The sequence below is a fragment of the Thamnophis sirtalis genome, unplaced genomic scaffold (assembly GCF_051295495.1).
Source record: "Thamnophis sirtalis isolate CommonGarterSnake01/CBP01778 unplaced genomic scaffold, rThaSir2_p1.2 scaffold_9, whole genome shotgun sequence".
NCBI classification, from domain to species: domain Eukaryota; kingdom Metazoa; phylum Chordata; class Lepidosauria; order Squamata; family Natricidae; genus Thamnophis; species Thamnophis sirtalis.
Window position 1 is genome coordinate 362,752 of NW_028261389.1, and position 19,723 is coordinate 382,474.

At 62.9% G+C, this 19,723-nt stretch overlaps 1 protein-coding gene across 1 annotated transcript; it reads right to left on the reverse strand.

The window, feature by feature from the left end:
• Positions 1 to 132: 132 nt before the first annotated feature.
• Positions 133 to 18,076, reverse strand: IMPDH1 (inosine monophosphate dehydrogenase 1). The gene is given in 15 exon segments (XM_087722593.1): positions 133 to 284; positions 985 to 1,128; positions 1,398 to 1,411; positions 1,413 to 1,543; positions 2,041 to 2,184; positions 2,735 to 2,830; positions 4,095 to 4,185; positions 4,758 to 4,957; positions 5,070 to 5,157; positions 5,470 to 5,676; positions 5,913 to 5,987; positions 6,137 to 6,238; positions 6,463 to 6,511; positions 9,124 to 9,222; positions 17,434 to 18,076. Coding segments are annotated over 15 exon segments (1,788 nt in total). The 5' UTR covers positions 17,694 to 18,076; the 3' UTR covers positions 133 to 196.
• Between the last annotated feature and the right edge of the window lie 1,647 nt (positions 18,077 to 19,723).

A 19,723-nucleotide genomic window follows, 5' to 3' on the forward strand; every position in this document is an offset into this window, starting at 1 on the left:
GTGGGGGACAGGACAGCCTTGGCAGCTACTGGGGGGGAGGGAGGGAGGGAGAGAACGGGGGGGGGAGCAGAAGGGCACGGCAACCCATTGCAATGGACTGGTTTGGGGATGGGGAGGGAAGGGGCAGGGGGTGGACAGCTCCTTGGAAGCGGGGGAGGGGGGAAAGGGGTTCAGGGCAGCAAACAAGCAGAGAGACTTACGAGTGGAGGCCATGGACCCCCCCCTCAATCTGGGCTGACATCGTCCTCTTCTCAAACTTCAGTTCCCCTGAATACATCATGGAGCTGGGAAGAGAAAGGGGAGAGGGGCTTAGTGGGGCTTCCTTCTCCCCTAAGCCCACCAGGAGCTCTGGGCTTTGTGTAGAGGGGGCACGGGGGATACTTGAGGGGTCTGAGCTATAGCAGGCTCAAACTTCCCAGCCACCTTGGAGACACAGAGAGTGAAAGAGACAGACAGAGAGAATGGGGGGGGGAGAAAATCAATGGACCCCTGTCTAAGGGGGAGCCCCCAGCCAAGGGCCCCAAGCCTTGGGGGGGGGCAGTGAGCTTTGGCAACATACGTATGGATGGAGGGGGCAACACAGGGTACGAAGAAAGCTGACCCGTTTCATGCTGGGGAGGGGGGCAAGAAGGGGAGAGACAGCCTGGGGAGGAAGAAGCGGGACTGCTCCCCACAGGGGCCTTCTTGCCCCCCCTCCTTCCCAGGCCAGGTTCCTGCAGAGAGGCTCTGACCGAGGCCTGAGAGAGGCTGCCTGGATTTCAGGCCATCCCGTTCTCCTTGCATTTCCACTGGGGGACACTGCTATGCGGGGGCCCCTGCCACAAAGGGCCCCTCCCAGGACCTCCTGCTGCGGGAGGCTCCCCCTCCGCCTCCCTGGGTGCCCTGCCGTCCCTGACGCCTCCCCTTCCTCTCCTCCCATCTGCGGCCCAAGGCGGCCGCCCCAGCCCTGGGGGTCCCAGAGGGGAGCCCCCCCCATGGACTCACCGCAGAACGGAGAGGCTTCTGGCGCCAATGTCCTGGCAGCCGTGCTGGATACCAGCAATCAGGTATGGCACAAACTTGTGGATGGAGCCCTTGTCCTGGATGGAGCCGGAAACCCCCTGTGCCACCTTCACCTTGTCCCCCTCGCTGCAAGGCAAGGCAGGGGGGGCGCTGGAGGGCAGTCTGGCCAGCCCCTCCCCTCCCCCCCCAGATGCAGTGGGGCTGATGGGCCACCCAGCCCAGGGCAGCAGCTCAACTGTGGCTCTGCTGGCAAGCTAGGAACCCTCCCTCCTGAGCTGGAGCCCCCAGGCCCTGGCAGAAGAGCCCCCCCCTTTCGCAGGGGCTCTCTTGGGGCAGCCCCTCCCTTTCCTCCTGCTGCTGTTGCCATGGGGGCCCTCCCCCTCCCCTCCCCCCACCTGAAGTAGCGTTTTCTGGCTGCTGCGGTTCTTCTCCATGGCGTCCAGGGAGCCCATCCCCCGATACTTCTTCAGCCGCACTCCGTCGGAGAAGAAATACTCCCCGGGGGCCTCTGTGGTGGCCGCCAACAAGGAGCCCATCATGACTGGGGGGAGAGGATAGAGGGCTGGAGGTAGGGCTGGGGGCCACAGCCAGGGGGGCCCTGCCACTAGGGGGTGGGGGTGGCTGGGAGCCCCCTCAGGCCAAGCCTCCCTCCGGCCGGGGTCCTGGGGGGGCTGGGGGGCCAGGCCCAGCCACCCTCTCCCACGTCAGCCTCCAGGGACACGGAGGAAGAGGTGGGGAAAAGCCCCCCTGAGCTGCGCTGAGGATTGGGGGGGGGGCTTCAGGGCCCACAGCAAGGCATCACGAGCTCAAGGGGAAAAAGCTCTTCCCATCCAGAGGTCATTTTCAAAGGACGGACATTCAAGGCCTTCACTCAAAGGAGGCCCGCCCTCTGCTGGCGGCCTGTATGCACGCAATGCCCGTTGGCAGGAGAGAGCATGCGAGCGCATGCATGTATTGTGGCAGCACTGATCCCCCTGTCCCGGAGCACCATGGCTCAGGCCTTTCTCCCCCTCCCCCTCCCAGGGGAAGCCCCCTCACCTGTGGAGGCCCCCAGCGAGAGGGCCTTGACCACGTGGCCCACCGTCTGGATCCCGCCATCCGCAATCACAGGCACCCCAAACCGGCGGGCATATTCTGCCACTTTGTAGACTGCGGTGCCCTGAGGCCGGCCGCACGCCATCACTGAGGGAGGGAGAGTCATAGGCAGGAAGGGCCCACCGAGGGTCCGGCCCAGCCCTCGGCCCCCCCGGCAGCTCCAGAGAGCCGCCGGCTGCAGCCAGGGAAGCCCAGGAGGCTCTGAGCGGAGACCCAAGGAGGAAAAGAGGGTGATTGCGTTGCAGGCTCCGGGCACGGGAGCGCCAACCTTCCCAGCTCCTGGAACGCTGCAGCCGGTGCCCCTCCAGGCTCCGCCCTCAGGGCCCACTGCCAATGGCAAGAACGGCCTTCTGAGCATTTCACTCGGCCTCGCCCAGCCCCGCTGACCGGCAGACCAGTCGGGAGGTAAAGGCCAAGAAAGGGGCTCTCTGGCCTTTGCTGGCAGGCAGGGGATTTGGGGCAGCCTCTCTTTCGCCTGCTGGCTGGGCAAAGGCCGGCCCCAGAGGGTCACCGGGGCTGCCTGGGGGCTGCACGGAAGGCTGAGCCCAGGGGGGCTGCCTCCAGGATCCCGGGGAGCACATGAGGAATTCGGAAGCTGCTTCCTCCGAGGCACAGGGAGTGTCCACCCCAGACTCACCTTCCTGTGTGATGCAGATGGAGCCGCAGCCCATGCCCACACGCAGGGCGTCCACGCCAGCGTCGATCAGGTTCTTGGCCTGGGCAGCTGTCACCACTGTGCATCCCGTAGGACAGAAAGCAGAAGGGCCCGTAAGACCCCCGAGCAACAAAGGGCCTCCCCCCCCTCAAGGCCCCCGGAGGCCACTCTAAGGCTCCCTTCTGGTACAGAGGACAGACAGCCCCCCACACACACACACTCACTCTGCAGCCTCCCTGCCCCCCCCCCTTTGGGCACAATAAAGCCAGAAAATGTCAATGCAGGAATTTCTGCGAAGTCATTGAGTGCAGAGAGCCAAAAAGCTCTCAGGAGGCACTTCCAGAAACAGCTACGCACAAAAGCCCCCCCACCCCTCCCTCTAGGCGGAACCCAACACTTTCTGCGTGTCCTTCTTGCACCAATAGCAATAGCAGTTAGACTTATATACCGCTTCATAGGGCTTTCAGCCCTCTCTAAGCGGTTTACAGAGAGTCAGCATATCGCCCCCAACAATCTGGGTCCTCATTTTACCCACCTCGGAAGGATGGAAGGCTGAGTCAACCCTGAGCCGGTGAGATTTGAACAGCTGAACTTGCAGACCTGCAGTGAGCTAAAGTTGCCTGCAGTGCTGCACTCTAACCACTGCGCCACCAAAGGGACACAACGGCCAAAGGAGGCCACTCCGGTCCCTATCTAACCTGTCCGTCCATGCGTCCTTCCGTCCATCCATTGGTCCATCCATCCATCCATCCATCCATCCATCCGTCCATCCATCCATCCGTCCATCCATCCATCTTTAGTTGCAGACGGAAAAAAGCCTGATGCCGAGAGTTTTTCCTCTGACCGTGAGAGTTCCCACGGGGGATTTTCTAAACCAACGGAGGTTCTGGGAGGAAACCCGGACTCTGCCAGGGGATCCAATGATACCTCCGCATATACTGGTACTTGTTTATAAGCCCATCGGGGGATCAGGTGACCCTTGAAGTTTCAGCCAAAGCACGCTGTGAAAAACGTGCCCCCCCCCCCACGGACAAAGGCCACCCACATTTTTCATGGTACTTTGGTTAAAAATCCGAGGGTCGTTTCATCTGCCGAGAGGGCGATAGGTAAGCAGAGATACTCCTGGACTTACAACAGTTTCTTTAGGGACTCTTCAAAGTTACAACACTGAAAATATGACACACGTTTTTACGACCTTTGCAGCAGCCCCAGGGTGACGTGGTCACAGTTCAGACGCTCGGCGGCCGCTTCATAGTTATGACCCCGCAGGGCCCCCTCAGCTGGGGAAGCAGCCTGGAAGCAAGGGGGTACCCCAAAGGCCATGGCCCCCCCAGGCGCTCACCATTGCCCCCCACGACCTGCAGCTCCGGGGCTTTGTGCTTGATGTAGTGAACCATGTCGATCTGGTAGACGGAGTTTCCCTGAGAGGAGTCCTGGGGGGGGGGGAGGAAAAGAAAGGACCACTGGGCACCCCACAGAAGCACAAGGCAAGCGGGGCTGCCTGGCCGCACCCACCCACCAAGGGCAGAGAGCAGCAGCCCTTCTTCGGGTGCCAGGCCAGCAGACCAATGTAGCCTTGAGAGGGCCAGGACGGGAATCCCTCCCCCGGAACAGACCAGGCTCCCGGCTGCAGAGTTCTGCCTGCCTTAAATCCAGACAACCCAAGAAGCCGCTGGCGGGGGGGGGGGATGCAGGAGGGGCTTCCAGGCCCTTGACTCCTCCACCTGAGCAGCGGAAGGGGACCTCCGTGAGCCTCACAGGCCGGAGCAGAGCTCAGCCTACATTCCGGGGGCTCCTGCGGGGACTCAGGGCAAGCTTTCAGCGGGGGTGGGGGTGGGGGGCTTAGGCCTTCCAAAGGCTGCTTTTTTGGGGGGGGGCAGTGAGGATCCTCTGCTGCCAGGGATGCCAGATTGGCTTTTAAGTGGCCTTTTGGCTTCCCTTGTTTTGGGGGTCCTGAGCAAAGGAGACGAGTTGCCCGGGGGAGGGGAGGGAGCTTCGAACCCACCAGCACCACCACGTCCACCCCGGCCTGCACCAGCAGGTCCAGCCGGTACTTGTCGTCCTCCCGGGTGCCGATGGCTGCCCCGCACAGCAGCTGCTTGCGGGAGTCCTTGGAGGCCAGGGGGTAGTCCCGGTTCTTCTTCAGGTCCGTGCGGGCGATGATGGCCACCAGCTCATCCACCTCGTTCACGATGGGCAGCTTGCCTGCAGGGCAGGAGGGCCAGGCGCTCGGTCAGGCCACGCCCGGGAAGGGGGGCCGGCCTCCCCTCCCCACATCTTCCGGGAGAGGGCGGGGCAGCCTCCGAGCCCCCCATACCTTTCTTGCTCCGCTGCAGGATCTCGTTGGCCTCCTTCAGGGTGACGCCTGCCGGGGCCACCACCAGCTCACTGCGCCTGGTCATGACCTGCGGAAGGGGAAGGGGGGCGGGGCTGCAGCCGGACTACTCCGCCCCTGGATGGCAGGATGCCAGCGGCTGATTTAGGCAAGGGTAGGACCAGGCCAATCAGGCTGCTTTGCGATTGGGGGGCAGAGAGTGATGAGGACAGCGTCTCATCAGAGAGTGATGAGGACAGCATCTCCCCTGGGCTCAGCAGGGGCACCAATCCAGCCGGGCAGCTGCCCCAGAGGAGGAGCTGGCTCTTGCTAGCCCCCCCGTCCCCCCCACCAGAGGGCTTCTGACCCCTGGGAACCCTGGGGGGGAGGTTCGCTGCCTGACCTCATTGAGAGGGGTGTTGTAGTCCTTCTCGGACAGGAAGTCGATGTCCCTGGAGGTCACCATCCCCACCAGCTGGCTCTCCATCTTGCCCGTCTCCGTGATGGGGATGCCCGAGAAGCCGTGCCGGATCTTGGCCTCGAAGACGTCCCCCACAGTGTGGTTGGGGCTCAGGACCACCGGGTCGGTGATGAAGCCTTGCTCAAACTTCTGTGGCCCGAGGAGGAAGAGGGGAGGCCTTTTCTGCAGAGCTGCCCCTTCCCCACTTGCCCTCTCGGCTCCCCTCCCCGCCCTTCCCACACGGGGCAGCCTGGCAGGCGGGTCTGGGGAGGGGGCTTCCGACGCAAGGCCAGCCCTCTGCCGCCAGCATCCCTGGGCTTCTCCTGCAGCCCCACCCCCAGCCCAGCCCTCAGGCCGGACCCCACAGCGCCAAGGGCCCCCCTCACCTTGACTTTGCGGACTTCGTTGGCCTGGAACTCCGGGGTGCAGTTGTGGTGGATGATCCCAATGCCCCCCATCAGCTGCAGGGGGAGAGAGAGGTGGGAGCCCTGAAGCCCCAAGGCCGGCCCTGCCCTCTGGCCCCACGTCCCCATGCAAAGGGGCCCCGGGAGGAGCCGACCCCCTGGGCAGACCCACAGCAGGCGCCCCACCAGCCCCGCGAGAGGCTCACCGCCATGGCAATGGCCATATCTGACTCGGTGACGGTGTCCATGGGGGAGGAGATGAGGGGGGTCTTCAGGGTGATCTTCCGGGTCAGGGCGGAGGTCAGGTCCTGCAAGCAAAGAGGGTCAGCCCAGCCTTCTGCCAGCCAGGGGCGTCCCGTTCCCTCCGGTCCTCTCCCAGGCCGAGCTGGGAGGCTCCCCTGGAGGGAGAGGGACACAGATGGGGGAGAGCCGTGCTGGAGCTCTCAAGGCAAGGGAGCCGAAGAGGACAGCCGGGCCCCCCTTGGACGGGCTCCCCAGAGGCCCCGCGGGAAGCCGCCTCTGCCAGACTCACCACTTCGTCTGCCGTGAAGTCGATGAAGCCGGGAAGGATGAGGAAGTCACTGTGGGGAGAGACGGAGGGCTCACCCGGGGCCACAGGCAGCCCAAAGGGGAAGCGGGAGGGACACCAGAACAAGCAGCCGCGGTGCAGTTTACAAGGCCGTAAAGGGCTGGGGGCCGTTTCAGCTCATCTCCCCCCCCCCAGCCTGTGCTTTGAACCAGGCCACAGCCGGCAGCTGCCCTGTGATTTCCCTGCCTCCACTTCCCACGGCGTTTAACACACACCCATCTACTGGGTGGAGTTCGAGGCGGAGTCCCCTCTGGACTGGGGATCCTCCAGAGGGCTTTGAACTTTTATTTAGCTTTCCAACAGAATCGTGCAACGGAGTCCATACACAGGAGAGGATGCCAGCAAGCCAGAACAAAGTGTAAATCCTCAGCTAGATCAAAACTGCGGAGGTTTCCGTTAGAAAACAAAGTGGATCCAAGCCAGGCTTTCAAGCTTTCCCAAAGCCCCCCACCCCCCAATTCCAAGAACTCTGCATCACCCCCTCCTCAATTTGACCACATGCTCAGCTTTAAGGCAGAAAAGCAGCCCACCTTCTCCCTGGGCAGCCCCGGCCCTCGCTGATGATGGGCAGACTTCCTTGGTGCAGGGACCAGGGGGCTGCTCCCCCATCCCTGCAGACACACACACACACACACACATGCACGTGCGTTTGATCAGCCTGGCTCAGCCCCCCCACAACCTCCGGAAGAGCCTTTGCCACAGCAGCTGATCCATGGGCACACCCAGCACAAGCGAAGGCCACTGCCTTTGGGGCAGCACAGCCTGACCCAGATCAGGCCCTCCTTCCCACACACACACACCAGGATGACTGACGGACCCCCCAGTCTGGTGTGAGCGGGCGATTAAAAGCTCATCCGTCCCCCTCAACCCTCCAAGAAGCGGCTCTGGGGATGCCACCTGCCAAAAACTCCATGCCCCAGAGGATGCCAGGCGGTGCTCAGTCATTACGCATTAACCGAAGGCAGAGAAGAAGCCGGGGGGGGGGGGGGCAGCTCAGCAGGTTAAACAGCAGGTTGTTTAAACCTGCAATTAGGGAGGGGCTTAATGGGGAGGACTGAGCCAAGCAAGAAGAGAAATTGGGACACTTTTCCTGAAGAAATTTAGGAGGCTTAACCATGAAATAGGAGCCAAAACGGGCCTCCGCAGAGCAGGGAGGGGCTATGCAGCCCCCCCCTCCTGGGTTCAGGATTGCAAGAGAGCAGGGGCCCAACTCTGCAGGGGGCGTGTCTGGGGAAGGAAGCACCCCACTTCTCTGGTCCCTGCACCCAACCGCTCTTGCGGCTCAGAGGAAGCGAATTTTAACACTGGTTTGTCAGAAGCAAAACAAATGTCCGTTCCATTATAAACCTTGCTTGGCGGAGCAGAGAGCACCGAACTGAAAGTGAAAACAGAGGAGGAAGCCGCCACATAGTCGGCCTTCGGAGGGGCCCCCAAGCAGATGGAGGGCGAAGGCCAACCGGGGAAACAGGTGTGAGAGGAGCCACAGGCGTCTACCAAAAAAACTCCGGTTGGTGGAAGATCCACCCTGCACTCCTGTGTGCCCTCCCATCTCATTCCCACCCTTGGGGAAACCCTTCCGGCTCCTCCACACCTTCTCTCTCCCCAAAACCAGGGCCAAGGAAGGGAGGCCCCCCGTCAAAAGTTTGCACAATTCCCTGCAAAGCTAAGAGGACGCCCAGCCTGCCTCTCCTCCCCCCCCAACTGCTGTGGTTCTGTGGCTGACCCTGCAGGAGACCCGCCTTCCAAGATGCCGCAGACGTTCCAGCCAGACCCCCTTTGCGCCACTGCATCCTCCTGCAGGAAAGCAGCCCCTCGGGAGGAGGGCGGGGTCCCTCCTGCACCGCCAAGCAGGCTCAGGGCGCACCCCGACTCCCTCCACACAGTGGTGCACGAACCCTTAAGCAGACTAAGCGGGCGCTCAGGGCACCAGGCCCAAAGGGGGCACCACAAAGTTGAGAAAGAAAAGGAAAACCAGATCTGTATAGGCTCTACAGGTTGGGGGGGGGGGGCACCAAGATCTGTCAGTGCTTAGGACACCAGTGAGCCTTAACCAGCCAGGCGGATGGGATGCCACAGAGGCAGGAGGACCTGGGTGCCTTTGCCAGCCTCTCCTGCCCACGTTTTGCAGGGCACCTACTGCTCACAACCCTTCCTGCACAGGCCCAGCATCTCAGGAAAAGGGGCCGGGTCAGCAGAGACCCCCCCCCAACCTGCTGCCTGCCTGGATGGGGTCAGCCCAGAAACAGGAGGCGGCCAGGGCTTAGCTAGAGGTCTGGGAGAGTTGGAGGGGTGAGATGTACCATCAGCTGAGCAAGGGGGGGGGAGCTTCGGCCCACTCCAGCCAAGCGGTCCTTTCCAGGGGGAGAGCTGGGCTGTCCAGGCGGGTGGGCGACCGGTGGCTGCAGCGTCCCTTCCGCGCCCGGCCTCGTTCGCCCGCAGGCCCTTGCCCGGGCTCCCAAAGGAAGGCCAGCGCCCCCTCTCCCCCCCCCAGCCCCGGGCCGGCCGGAGCATCCGCGGAGCTTCCCTCGCTCCGCAGGGCCACGTGCGGCGCCATTTCCTCCCGGGCGGCCGCCGCTCCTGCGACCCCCGCCCCCCCCCGCTTACTTGTAGGTGAGCCCGTCCGCCACGGCGAAGAGCTGCTGCGCCGTCAGCCCATCCTCGGGGACGTAGCCGGTGCCGCCGCTGATCAGGTAATCGGCCATGCTGCGCAGGGAGGAGGGAGGGACTGTCAGCCTGCGCCCCCCCCCCCAAGACACGCCGCCTCCCCGGGACTCCCCCCCCCCCCCGGGCGGCTCCCCGGGTGCTCCGACGCGCAGGAGGCGATGCTGACTCCGCGGCTGCTGGGCGGGGCGGCTCCACCCGGCCACCCCCGGAGGAGGACCCGGCGCTGCCTGGCTGGGAGCCCCCCCCGCCCCCCCCCCGCGCGCCCCCTCACCCACCCGGCCGCCTGGGCTGCGCTCGGAAGGCGAGCGGTGGGAAGGCTGCCCCGCTGGCCCCGCCGCCCGCTCGCATCGCTGGGCTGAGTTCCTGCTGGCGCGTCAGTCCCGGCGTCCCTTGCAGCGCCCGCCCCCCCAGCGCCCCCCCCCCCACGCCGTACCTGAGCCTGGGCGCCCCCCGCCTCCGGGAAAGGAGGGGGCCGCTCCGGCCGGGGCTGGGCGGGCGGCCGTGGGAAGGGAGGCGGTGGGGGCTCCGGGCAAGGCCGGCCGGGAAGCGACGCTAGTGACCGGGTTTCCCTCTGCTCCCGCCGAGCTTCCTGGCCGGAACTGGGGCTCAGTCAGCGGACTCCGAATCAGCTGGGCGAAGGCGGCTCCCCCTTGCCTGGGCTGCCCCTCCCGGCCCTCCCCCGCCCTGCCCAGGCCTCTGCTGGGGCTCCCCGGGCTGCGGGAGGGGCTCTGCCCAGGGCAGGGGGGCTGAAGCTGCTCCCCTTCCTTTGGAGGGGGGGGTTGGGGCTGCTCTTGCCGACCCTTCCCCAGGGGCCTTTCCCCACCACGCGGCTGCGGTGGGCCCATGCTTCCCAGGGAAAGGTGGGGGGGGGAGGCAAGCCCTTCTGCCAGCCCTCTCCTGGCCAAATTCAGTTTTTGTGACTTTTGCCTTGATCAGGTTGTGGCGGCTGCTTTTCTCTCCTTCTGGGTCAACCCAAAAGAGAAATCCAGGAAGCCCCTTCCTCATTCCATCCTCCGGTGGCAAGGCCTGGGGGTTTTGCTTTGCCAGAGCAGCCCAGCCCGACCACCGTCCGGCTGAGGGGGGCCGGGGAGGAGGGCAGGGCCTGGCATCTTCCCCTCTGTGTCCCAGCATGGCATTTGGTGCCAACCAGCTCCACTTCGGGGTTCATGATTCCCAGCTGACCTCCCCCCCCTTCCTGATGGGCAGTGGCCACCCACGAGCTCATCCGGACCTCCTGACCAGGGCATGAGAGAGAGCCAGGCTCAATTAAACGCCTGCCTTCCTGCCTCACCAGCCCCGTGACTCCCATCGGCTGAGAGTCCCTCCGGGAGGAATGCAAAGGCTGGCACTGAGGCACCAGGACCACATGCCTGGGAGGGCTGAGCTGCCACAGGTTGGGGGGGGGGCTCCAGGGGGCGGGGGGGGGGTAGGAAGAAGCCTTGCTTCCCCAAAGGGTGACATCCTTGATCTGGGGGCCAAGGCCCAGCGCACAGGGGAGCCAGGAGCGGCTGGGCTGGGGCCAGGGGCCGCTCTTCAGGGGGGCAGAAGGCTGCAAGCACTCCCCAGGGGGGACAGGCCTAGTCGGTGGCACAGAGCAGCAGCAAAGGGCCTTTTCCAAATCCTGGGCCAGGCAGGCCATTGCTGCCCTGTTGAATCCTGGGAACTGTAGTTCCAGGCAGAGTTGCTTGAAAGAACCCGCCGCATTTCCCGTCAGGCTCCTGGGGGGCAAAACAGGAGCCCACGCCATGCCACTCCCTCGGCCAAAGGAGCCGCTTTGGCATGAGACGCAAGGCCGGCTGGAGGGACATCCCAGCAGAGAAGCTTCAGCCCAGCCCTGATCTGCCTGGAACTGGGCTCCCCCCTGAATGGGCCAGGAAGATGAGCCAGAGGTTTTCCATTCAATTCGGAACAGCTGGAAGGGACCTTGGAGGTCTTCTAGTCTCGGCTCTTTAGGGTGCCTTAAAATCCTCAACAAGAAAAGGCAAGGCACTCTGACTATGCTCAGAGACCCCTGTCCCTCTGCTGGCCTGGAGCCTAGTCCTACCGCTGGCAGCAATTTGGAGATCCAAGAACTGACAAGTGAGGAGCTGTCCCCCCCCCCCCGCGGAAGACACCAGGAGTTTGCCACCACGCAGTCCCCCTTGGTTGGCTGAAGCGAAGCCCCCGGGGTGGGCAGGTGGCAGCTGCTCTACTTTGGAGAGTGCGGAGCAAGTGGTCCAAGGGAGCCCTTGTTGCCCACAAACGCTGATGAGCTGCTGTGCCCAGGCAGAGCCTGTCCTGGTGCCCACCCCCAGCCGCTCCTCCCTCATTGAGTCCTGGCAGAAGAGGCAGTCAGGACCCCGGGATAATGGCCTCCCTGCAGCCTGAAGGACCTGGGGGAGGAGGGGGTCATTGCGGATCTTCAAAATGGGGGAGGGGGAGGAATAGCTTCAGGACTGTTCAAAAGGTGCCCCACCCAGAAGGACACCCCCATTTGTGCCCCAAGGCTGGAATTTACTGGGGCCTCCCCTCCCCCCCCACGTGGTGTGTTGGGGCTGCTGCTTCATCTTGTGGTTTGGCCTCCTGAAAAAGTAAATTGGGCTGAAAAATCCCGGTCAGCTGATGAGGGAGGAGGGATGCGAATTCCCCTTCCGTGACGTTTGGCTTCTCGCATGAGGACCCGGATTGTTGTTGGGGGCGATATGCTGACTCTGTAAACCGCTTAGAGAGGGCTGAAAGCCCTATGAAGCGGTAGATAAGCCTAACTATTGCATGGGGGAAAATTAAGTGCGCCTCTTGATTCGGCCTTGAATTCGGCTCTTTGGTGGATGCCGAAGATTTAATCAGCTGATGGGATGGGAAGTAGCCCTTCGTGGTAGCCGGAACACGATTCGTCCCTGCCCTGCGCAGGTAGGCAGCGATGTGTGTGTAAGTGTGTCCGTGTGTAGATGGAGGCTGGGTGTGTGTGTGGGGGGGGGGAATCGGAGCTACGCTCTTAAGCAGCCCTGACCTTCCAAGTGGCCCAGCCGCTGAGCCCCCTCCCTGCAGCAGATGGAAGCTGCTATGTCTGAAGAGATGGGGCTTCACCTGATTCGGGGCTACCCTACACCAGAGGACTCCAAACCTGGGAACCTGACTTGTGGACTTCAACTCCCAGCATTCCCCAGCCTTTCCTCTGCCATACATTCATCTGCTCAGGACTCCTAGCAGGGCTCTGGGCGTCTGCTGCCCCCTACTGGCCTAACCGAAAACCTGACTCCAACTCTCCCAGGACGCCTCTTGAGCAGAGGCCAACTGGAGAAGAGTCCGTTTTGGGGGTAGGGGGCCTGGAGGGTCTTAGCTGGCCGTGGCTGGTCAAAAGGGTCACAGATCTTGACCCTGTGTTCAGTGCAAGTCTACGCTCAGGATCACCTTTGGAAGAGGACCCCCTCCCCGCAGCAGGGAGGGGAGGGGGTGTCTCAGGCATCTCCCCCTCCCTTGGAAGAGGGCTCTAAGCCCCCTCCGCCCTCGGGGAAAGAACTCCAGGGGAGTCCCTCTCTTCAGGCAACCTTAAACAGTTGGAGCCCGTGAGGTTTAACATGCCCTGTTTTCCATTGAGGGAGGGGCCGAAGCTGTTGCTGCCCTCAGCACTCCCTTGGGTGCAGCCCTGGACATCAGTTGAGAGGCGGCTGAAAACCGAAGGACCCCTGCAGGCCCTTCCTCTCCCCCAGCAGCCAGGAAAGCCCCGGGGAGCTTTGGGGCTCCTCCCTCCCCCCTTCCAAAGGATCTACTTGATCTCCAGGCCACTCCCCTCCCTCCTGAACCTCTCCCACCAAAGCTTTGGCTGGATTGACCTGCAGGGGATGGGGAGGCCCCCCCCCCTGAAAGCCTGCAGGTGGCAGCAGTTCATGTCCACACACACAGACACAGAGAGACACACCCTGTTGCCTTGAACAACCTGCCTAGGTAATTACACCCCCAGGGACTCCCCAGAGCCAGCAAAACAGCCTTGGGGCCCAGCAACCACGGTGCCTGCTGTTTGCGTAGCTCCCTTGGAGGGGAGGGAGGTACCAGTGGCTGTGTAGCTCTCCAAGGCCTCCCTTCTCGGTTGGGGTGGAGGGCTGAGTTCGGGGAGGCATCCTGGGTCCTTCTAGCATCTCCTGGCCCAGCCCAGCTCAGCCCTGGCTCCAGCTTTGGAGCCAAGCAGATGGGCTGTGGGGGGAGGGGGGTAATGGGGCAGGCTTCTGCCTCCCTCCCTGACTGCCCACGGGTGGCATCGGGCAGCTTAGGAAGAGAAATGAATAAGTGAAACTCTCTGGGAAGCTGGCAAAGCCCAGGAGGAGGAATTTTGGGTGGTTGAGACAACAGACGCTTGTAAAATTTGGATGGCAAAAACCTCAAAGTCTGCTACATTTCGGCTAACGGGTGGGACCCCCAACGGCCTCCCCAGGGCAGCTGCAGACCCTCGGCAGGCAGAAGAGTGGGGCAGGGTGCCCCTCCCACTGCTGAGCCGCCGATTTCTGGGCTTTTCTGCGGCTGAGCCGGTCCCTTCAGGCTTTAGGGATTAGCAGCCGCACGTCACTCCCTGTCCTGAGGCAGAAATAGCCCCAGGAGGAAGCCGCTTTGCAGGGGCAGGGCAGGGCCACCGGCCGCTCAGAGCCGATGCCCGTGGGAGGGTGCCCGGGGTGAGGCCAGGGCAGGCCTCGTGTGCAAGGGGCAGCGGGCACTCTGACCGGCAGGGGTGGGGATCTGCAATTGGGGGGCATTGTCAGGTCAGGGCATCTGCAACACCCCTCAGCCACAAATTGTGCTGCTTTTGCTTCTGGGTGAATCACAAGGAATCACAGCAGCTTCAAATGCCTCCTGAGGTCGTGGACCAAGGCTGGGTTGAAGACTTAGACCATGATGCCACCCACCCACCCACCCCACCAGTGGGTTGTGATCCGCTTCTCTTGGGGCCTGCCATTGACAGAGATCACCAGATCTCAAGACCGGATTGACCTTGTGAAAAGGCTCACAGGATCTTCCAGGCCACCTGTCCTGTTCTCCGCCCCCCCCCCCGCACAGAGTGGTGACCCAGCCTGGGCCACCCCCTGCGAAGGATCAGAGGAAGCTGCACCCTCCCTCACCAGTTTGGCCAGATCAGTCTGGGGATGATGGTTGCTGATGGGATGTTCTTTTGACTGGGAGCAGAGACCATCCATCACGGGGGTGGGGTGGGGTGTCTGCAGAAGACAGGAGAGGCCCTTCTCAGAAGCCCCCCATCCCTTTCCACCAGAGAGATGGGCCTCCTTGTGGCCTGGTCCAGGGCAGCGTTCAGCAGCTCTGCCCTCTGGGCTCGGACCCAAAACATAGCTCCCCCCCCCATCAGTGTTGGACGTGCAGTTTGTCTGACTCTGGACTAGGTGAGCCATTACTGTGTCCCCCACCCCACCCCCAGCCTCCTGCATGGATCTGAGGAGCCCCACTCCAGGGATTTCAAAGGCTCTGGCATTGCTGCCCTCTGACCGGCCTCGCCAGGCGAGCCCAGCCACCCCCTTTCGTTCGCTCCCTGCCAGGCTCTGTTGCATCAGGGCAGGGTCTCCGTGCAGCCCCCTCTCCAGTCAGCATCTCAGGGCCAAGGGGCTGGCAGCTGCAGCCCCGTCCACAGTTGGGCGCTGTGGCCCAAACAACAGCCCCCCCCCCAGGTCAGCCAGGCAGGCCACGCCCTTTCGGCCTTGACTTGATGAGGCTTGAGGATGGGCGTCTTTGGTGAAAAGCAGCGTCCAATGCCTGCCCTCCCCCTGCAGAACGGACACATTCACACATGCAAAAGCACAGGGGGGGCCACAACCAGGGTCCTTTGTCCTGGGGGGGGATCCACTTTGCAGGGGTTGGCAGAGCTATGCTTGGTGTGTGAGAAGCTGGCACTGTGTGGGGTGGGGGGTGGAACAGAGCCCCCACCTTCTGATATTTCTATAGGCCAGAGGAACTAAACTTGTTTCTAACAAGTCGCCAAACTTGCCTTTTTTAATTGCAACCAGTTGCAGGGGGAACCTCCCCCCCCCAGCTGAAAATGTGGGAATTCCAAGATAGCAAATGAATCTTTTTTAAAAAAAAAGTTCATCGAACCAGCTCTTTGAAACCAAAGTCTTTGACATTTAAGGATTGCTGCCTGCCTGTCTAGGGCAGGGGACTCCAAACTCGGCATAGCTGGGAATTCTGGGAGTTGAAGTCCACAGGCCTTAAAGGAGACCCCTGTCCTAGGATTAACTCCCAAGGTTCCCCCCCACCTGGCCTGAGAGTGGAATCCTGCCGACTTGCTCTTGGGCTGATTTTCAAGGGGAGCAAAGTTTCAGACCTTATTCAAATACTCTTTGTTTAATACTGGCGATTTCTCTGTTTTCCATTCAGCCCCAATTCAGCCTCCACAGGGCGGCAGAGAAAGGGGGCATCTCCCCAATGGATTCCTGCAGGCCTGCTGACCCAGACGGCCCGTGGCTGCTGCTGCTACTGCTGCCCACTCGGCTGGACTCTCGGCAGCTTACAAAAACAACAACACGACGCCTGGAGTTTGTGCCGAGGGGTTTGTTTGCTTGGCGCTCCGTCCAGCCGGGAAGGACACGGGAGCCCAGCGGCTGGCACAAACAACCCCAGCCAAGGTTTACTGATGGCCGGGAGTTTGACCCTGCCCGTCCAAAGGGTTCACGGCAGGCCACGCTCCCTGGCACAGCAGGGAGGGGGACAGTCCACGGTGTGGTTTGGGTGCTAGTGGGCTGCTCCTGGTCCATGGAGCTGCAAGGAGGGGGCTCCCAAGTGGGCTGCCTTGAAGGGAAGACCCTGCCTGTGGGTGGCCCCGAGTTTCAAGCCCTCTTGCCCCCACCGTGGCTGGGCTCACACAACGTAGTTAATCCTACAACCAGCTAACGAAGAGTAACCTGCCAAGCCAAACCTATCTTGACATAAACTACCAGTCCTATTTCTGCCTGGACTCACATCTCGTCTGAACCCACCTTGATTCCCCCCCCCATCCCTGGTTTTTGCACCCCAAACCTTCCTGCAGCTGAGCCACCGTGCAGGTTGAGGAGAGGCTGGGTGCAGAGATTCCCAAAGGGTGGGTGGGTGGGTGGGTGGGTGGGCTTGAGGTGGGAGATTCCTTTGGCCTCTGTGATTCCTCTGACTCCCTTTGTGGTTCCCCAGCCAGGTGCTTCCCTCCAAGGAGACCAGGGGCAGTCCATGCGTGAGTTAGCCTAACCCTAACACCCCCATGAGCGCCCCAGGCAGAAAGGAGGACTAAGGGCCTTGTGTCTCCCCTCCTCGTCCTGTCCTTTTATACACACACAGACACACACACACACAGGGCTGCTGTGCCTCTTCCTCGCTAGTCTGCCCGATTTCTGGGCCACCCATGAGGGGCCAGGCTAGCAGCCCCACATCAGGATCAGCTGTGCCAAGGACACCTGCCTGCAGCAGGGAGCTGGGGGAGGAACTGCCAAGGCTGCTCAGGAGAGCCAAATCTGCACTCAACAATGACAGAAGAGAGCTGAATTTAAGGTGGGGGGAGGGTGCCTCCCCTCTTACCTGAAGCTCCTGAAATGCAGAGAGAGAGAGAGGCACCCAGAGAACAGCTAGTCTCTCCTGGATCCATGTACCTAACAAAGCCCTCTCAGTAAATCTCAGGGGAAGCACAGCATCACACACTGTTGGGCTGGATGGTCAAACAGGGTTCCTGCCTGCGTGTGTCCCCCCCTTGCTTGGACTCAGTGCTGAGCCTTTGGGGAGGGGGACGAATTCTGACCTCCTTCACAACAAGAGCTGCAAAGGGGGGGGGTCTCCTCTGCTCCCCAAGAAGGGATTCCCTCAGAAAGGGCTGGAGGGGGGAGGGGAGACGGCAGCCACTCACTCCGGGTTTCCCAGCAGCTGGCATTGAGAGACCGGCTGCTCTCCAAGCGGCAGGATCCATCCATCCAAGGAAAATACGGGGAAGATTATAATATGCTTTCTAAATCCTCGGCCCAGCGGATGCCCAAGAGATCCGCTCCGGCAAAGGCAACCCATTTTCCCAGGGCTCACCGGGCATCGATGCCAGGCCTGCCAGGGAGAGCCGGCGGGTTCGAGCCTTCAGCCTTCCCTGTAGGGCTGGCTGAGAGGCTCCCGTTGCTTCCAGCGCCCTTCTTGCCCTCCCTGCTTGGAAGCCTCGGACGGCGCAGAACCCCCGCGAGGCCCGACGCGCACCCATCGCCCCTCGCTCCGGAAGCCACGGGCCTTGGAGGGGCCCCGGAGGGCCGCCCGCTGTGGCTCGGTTGCGCTCACCTCTCGGGTTCCAGACCGGCCTGACAGAGCCGGGCGTTGTAGCGCTGCGCCGCGGTCCGGTGCCCGGTGTGGAAAGGCGCACAGCCGGCGGAGTCGAGGCTCGGCGTCCTGGGGCTGGCTGGTTCTTGCAGGGGGCCCACGATCAGGCTGTAGTCGTAGGACGCCATCGCCGCCTGCCCGTCCATGGCCACGGCCCCCTCGACGGCTCCGGGCAGCCCAGGCGGCGGCGGCGGCGGCGGGAGACGCGCTCCGACAGGCATGGCGTTGGGCGGGAGCGTCCCGGAGGGTTTCCACGCCACCCGGCCCCACCCCGCCCCGCCCCACGGTCCACCTCCCGGGCCGGCAACGGAGGGAGAGGGGCTGCCGGGCTCAATTCTGTCCGGCTAGAGGCAGCTGGCCACCCGCCAGACCAGCTCTCGAGCCCCGGGTGGGGGCGAACAACAGGCAGCCCTCTGAGCATGGACAAAGTGCGAAGCCTCTCTGCCCTGAGCTCGGGCGCTCCTTTCCCACCGGAGGCCCTTCCTGCCTTGCCTGGAAACCCCGAGGGCTCTCGGGTCACTTAGGGAGGGCTGCCCCTCCCCCTCCTCCCGATTTTGAAGCCGGGAGAAGTGTTGCTATAGGACCGGTGATTATGATGATTAGTATCCTCGTCCCGCAGAGGCTTTATTCCTTCCACGCCGCCCAGAGTCCCAAGGCCGCGCCCTTAGCGCCTCCTCGATGCCCGAGCCAGCCTCCACCCGGCAGGTGCCCGGCTGCTGTCTAAGGCGCGCCAACCTCGCCTCCAGCCGGGGATTTCGCCCCCGCGCGCCCTTTCGCTTTCCCTTGCCACGTTTCGCGGCAGGGCACCAAGGTCGCCCGTCGCCTTTCCGGCCCTGCCTCCCTGCCTCCCGGGCAGGCAGCAGGAGGCCGGCAGAGTCGCCCGGCTCCTCGTTTCGCCCCCAAGTACCCGGGCCGTTTGTGGGGCCTCCTGGGTTCCCCGCGCTTGTAGGGCTGCCCGGGGAAGAGGGGGCTGAACTGTTTCTCCGCTTCCTTCGCTTGCGCTCCGCAACGAAAGTCTCCAGGACGAATCTCTGACCCGTTGCTTGAAATAACGTTGCCCCCCCCCCGAAAACCCCGGGTAACCCCTAAGCTCAACTCCGAGGCCGGCCGGTGGCCGCCTGCCCCAAAGCGCCTCGCCGGCGGAGAGCGGGAAGCGCCGGTTCCTCTGTCGGCCCGGACACCCCCTCCGTCCGTCGCCCCCTCCGCCCCTCCTGCCCGCCCCCCAGCAAATCTTTTGACCCCGCTGCCTGTTTGCGGGCGCCGTCCGGTTGGGAGGCAGCCTCTAGTATTAGCCCGGCGGAGTCCGGGGCTCCGAGCATTCCCGCCGGCGGCAAGGCCGTGGGGGCGGGAGAAGGGGAGCCCGGGCGCCCCACTCGGCGCTCTCGCGACTCCCCTGCCTGGCTCGGTCAGCCTCTAGCGCGGGGCTCTGGCCCCTGGAGCCCAGATGGGGCGGCCGGGGCATCGGAGCAGGCTGCTCTTCGGGCTTTCTGGGGGAGCTGCGCTTTGGGGGCGAGGAAGGGCCAGAAAGCTGCTCTGGAGCCTTGCGGGGCTTTCCTTGCGCCCACATTTCTTTTTAAATGCGCGGACTGTGAGACTTGGAAAAGCCAGCAGCCTCCGGTCTGCCTCAGGATCAGAAACCCCCTGGGGTCTGCTCCTGCCCCCCTCCTCCCGCCTTTGGCCTTCTACGGGAGCCCCCCCCCCCCAGCGTTCCTTTTCATCCTTTTCATCAGCCTCAGGAACCCCACAAAAAGCGGGCAGGTGGGTTGCAGGTGGTCAAGTGACCCTTCCCTCAAAATTGGGGCATATTTCTTTGGCTGTTTTTAGATTGCTATTTAAATTGATAATTGTGGCCATGTTTGTATGCTGAGTGCGATGTGCTAACATTTCTGTTAAACAAAGAAACAAACAGCTGGGGGAGGGGGGTGTTCCCAACTTCTCTCTTGCCAGGAGGGGCCTTTTGGCAGCCTCAGGGTGGAGGCATCCCTGGGTGGCAGCGGATGCTGAAGTCCCCGAGAAGAGGGCCGAGGATGCCCCCTGCTTCTCCTTCTCCTGCTGAAGGCCTTGGGGACTCTGTCCCCTGCCTTGCCCAGTCCAGAGGGGTCCCCTGTAAAAGGGCCACCAGGCCCTCTGCCCCTGTGATGATTGGGGGGGGGGTTGCAGGCAAAGGGCAGCCTTCCTTCTGCAGGCCCAGAGTCCTGGGGGAGGGGGGGCAGCCACCCTTGGGGAGACTTTCCCCAGCAGCCCTGGAGAA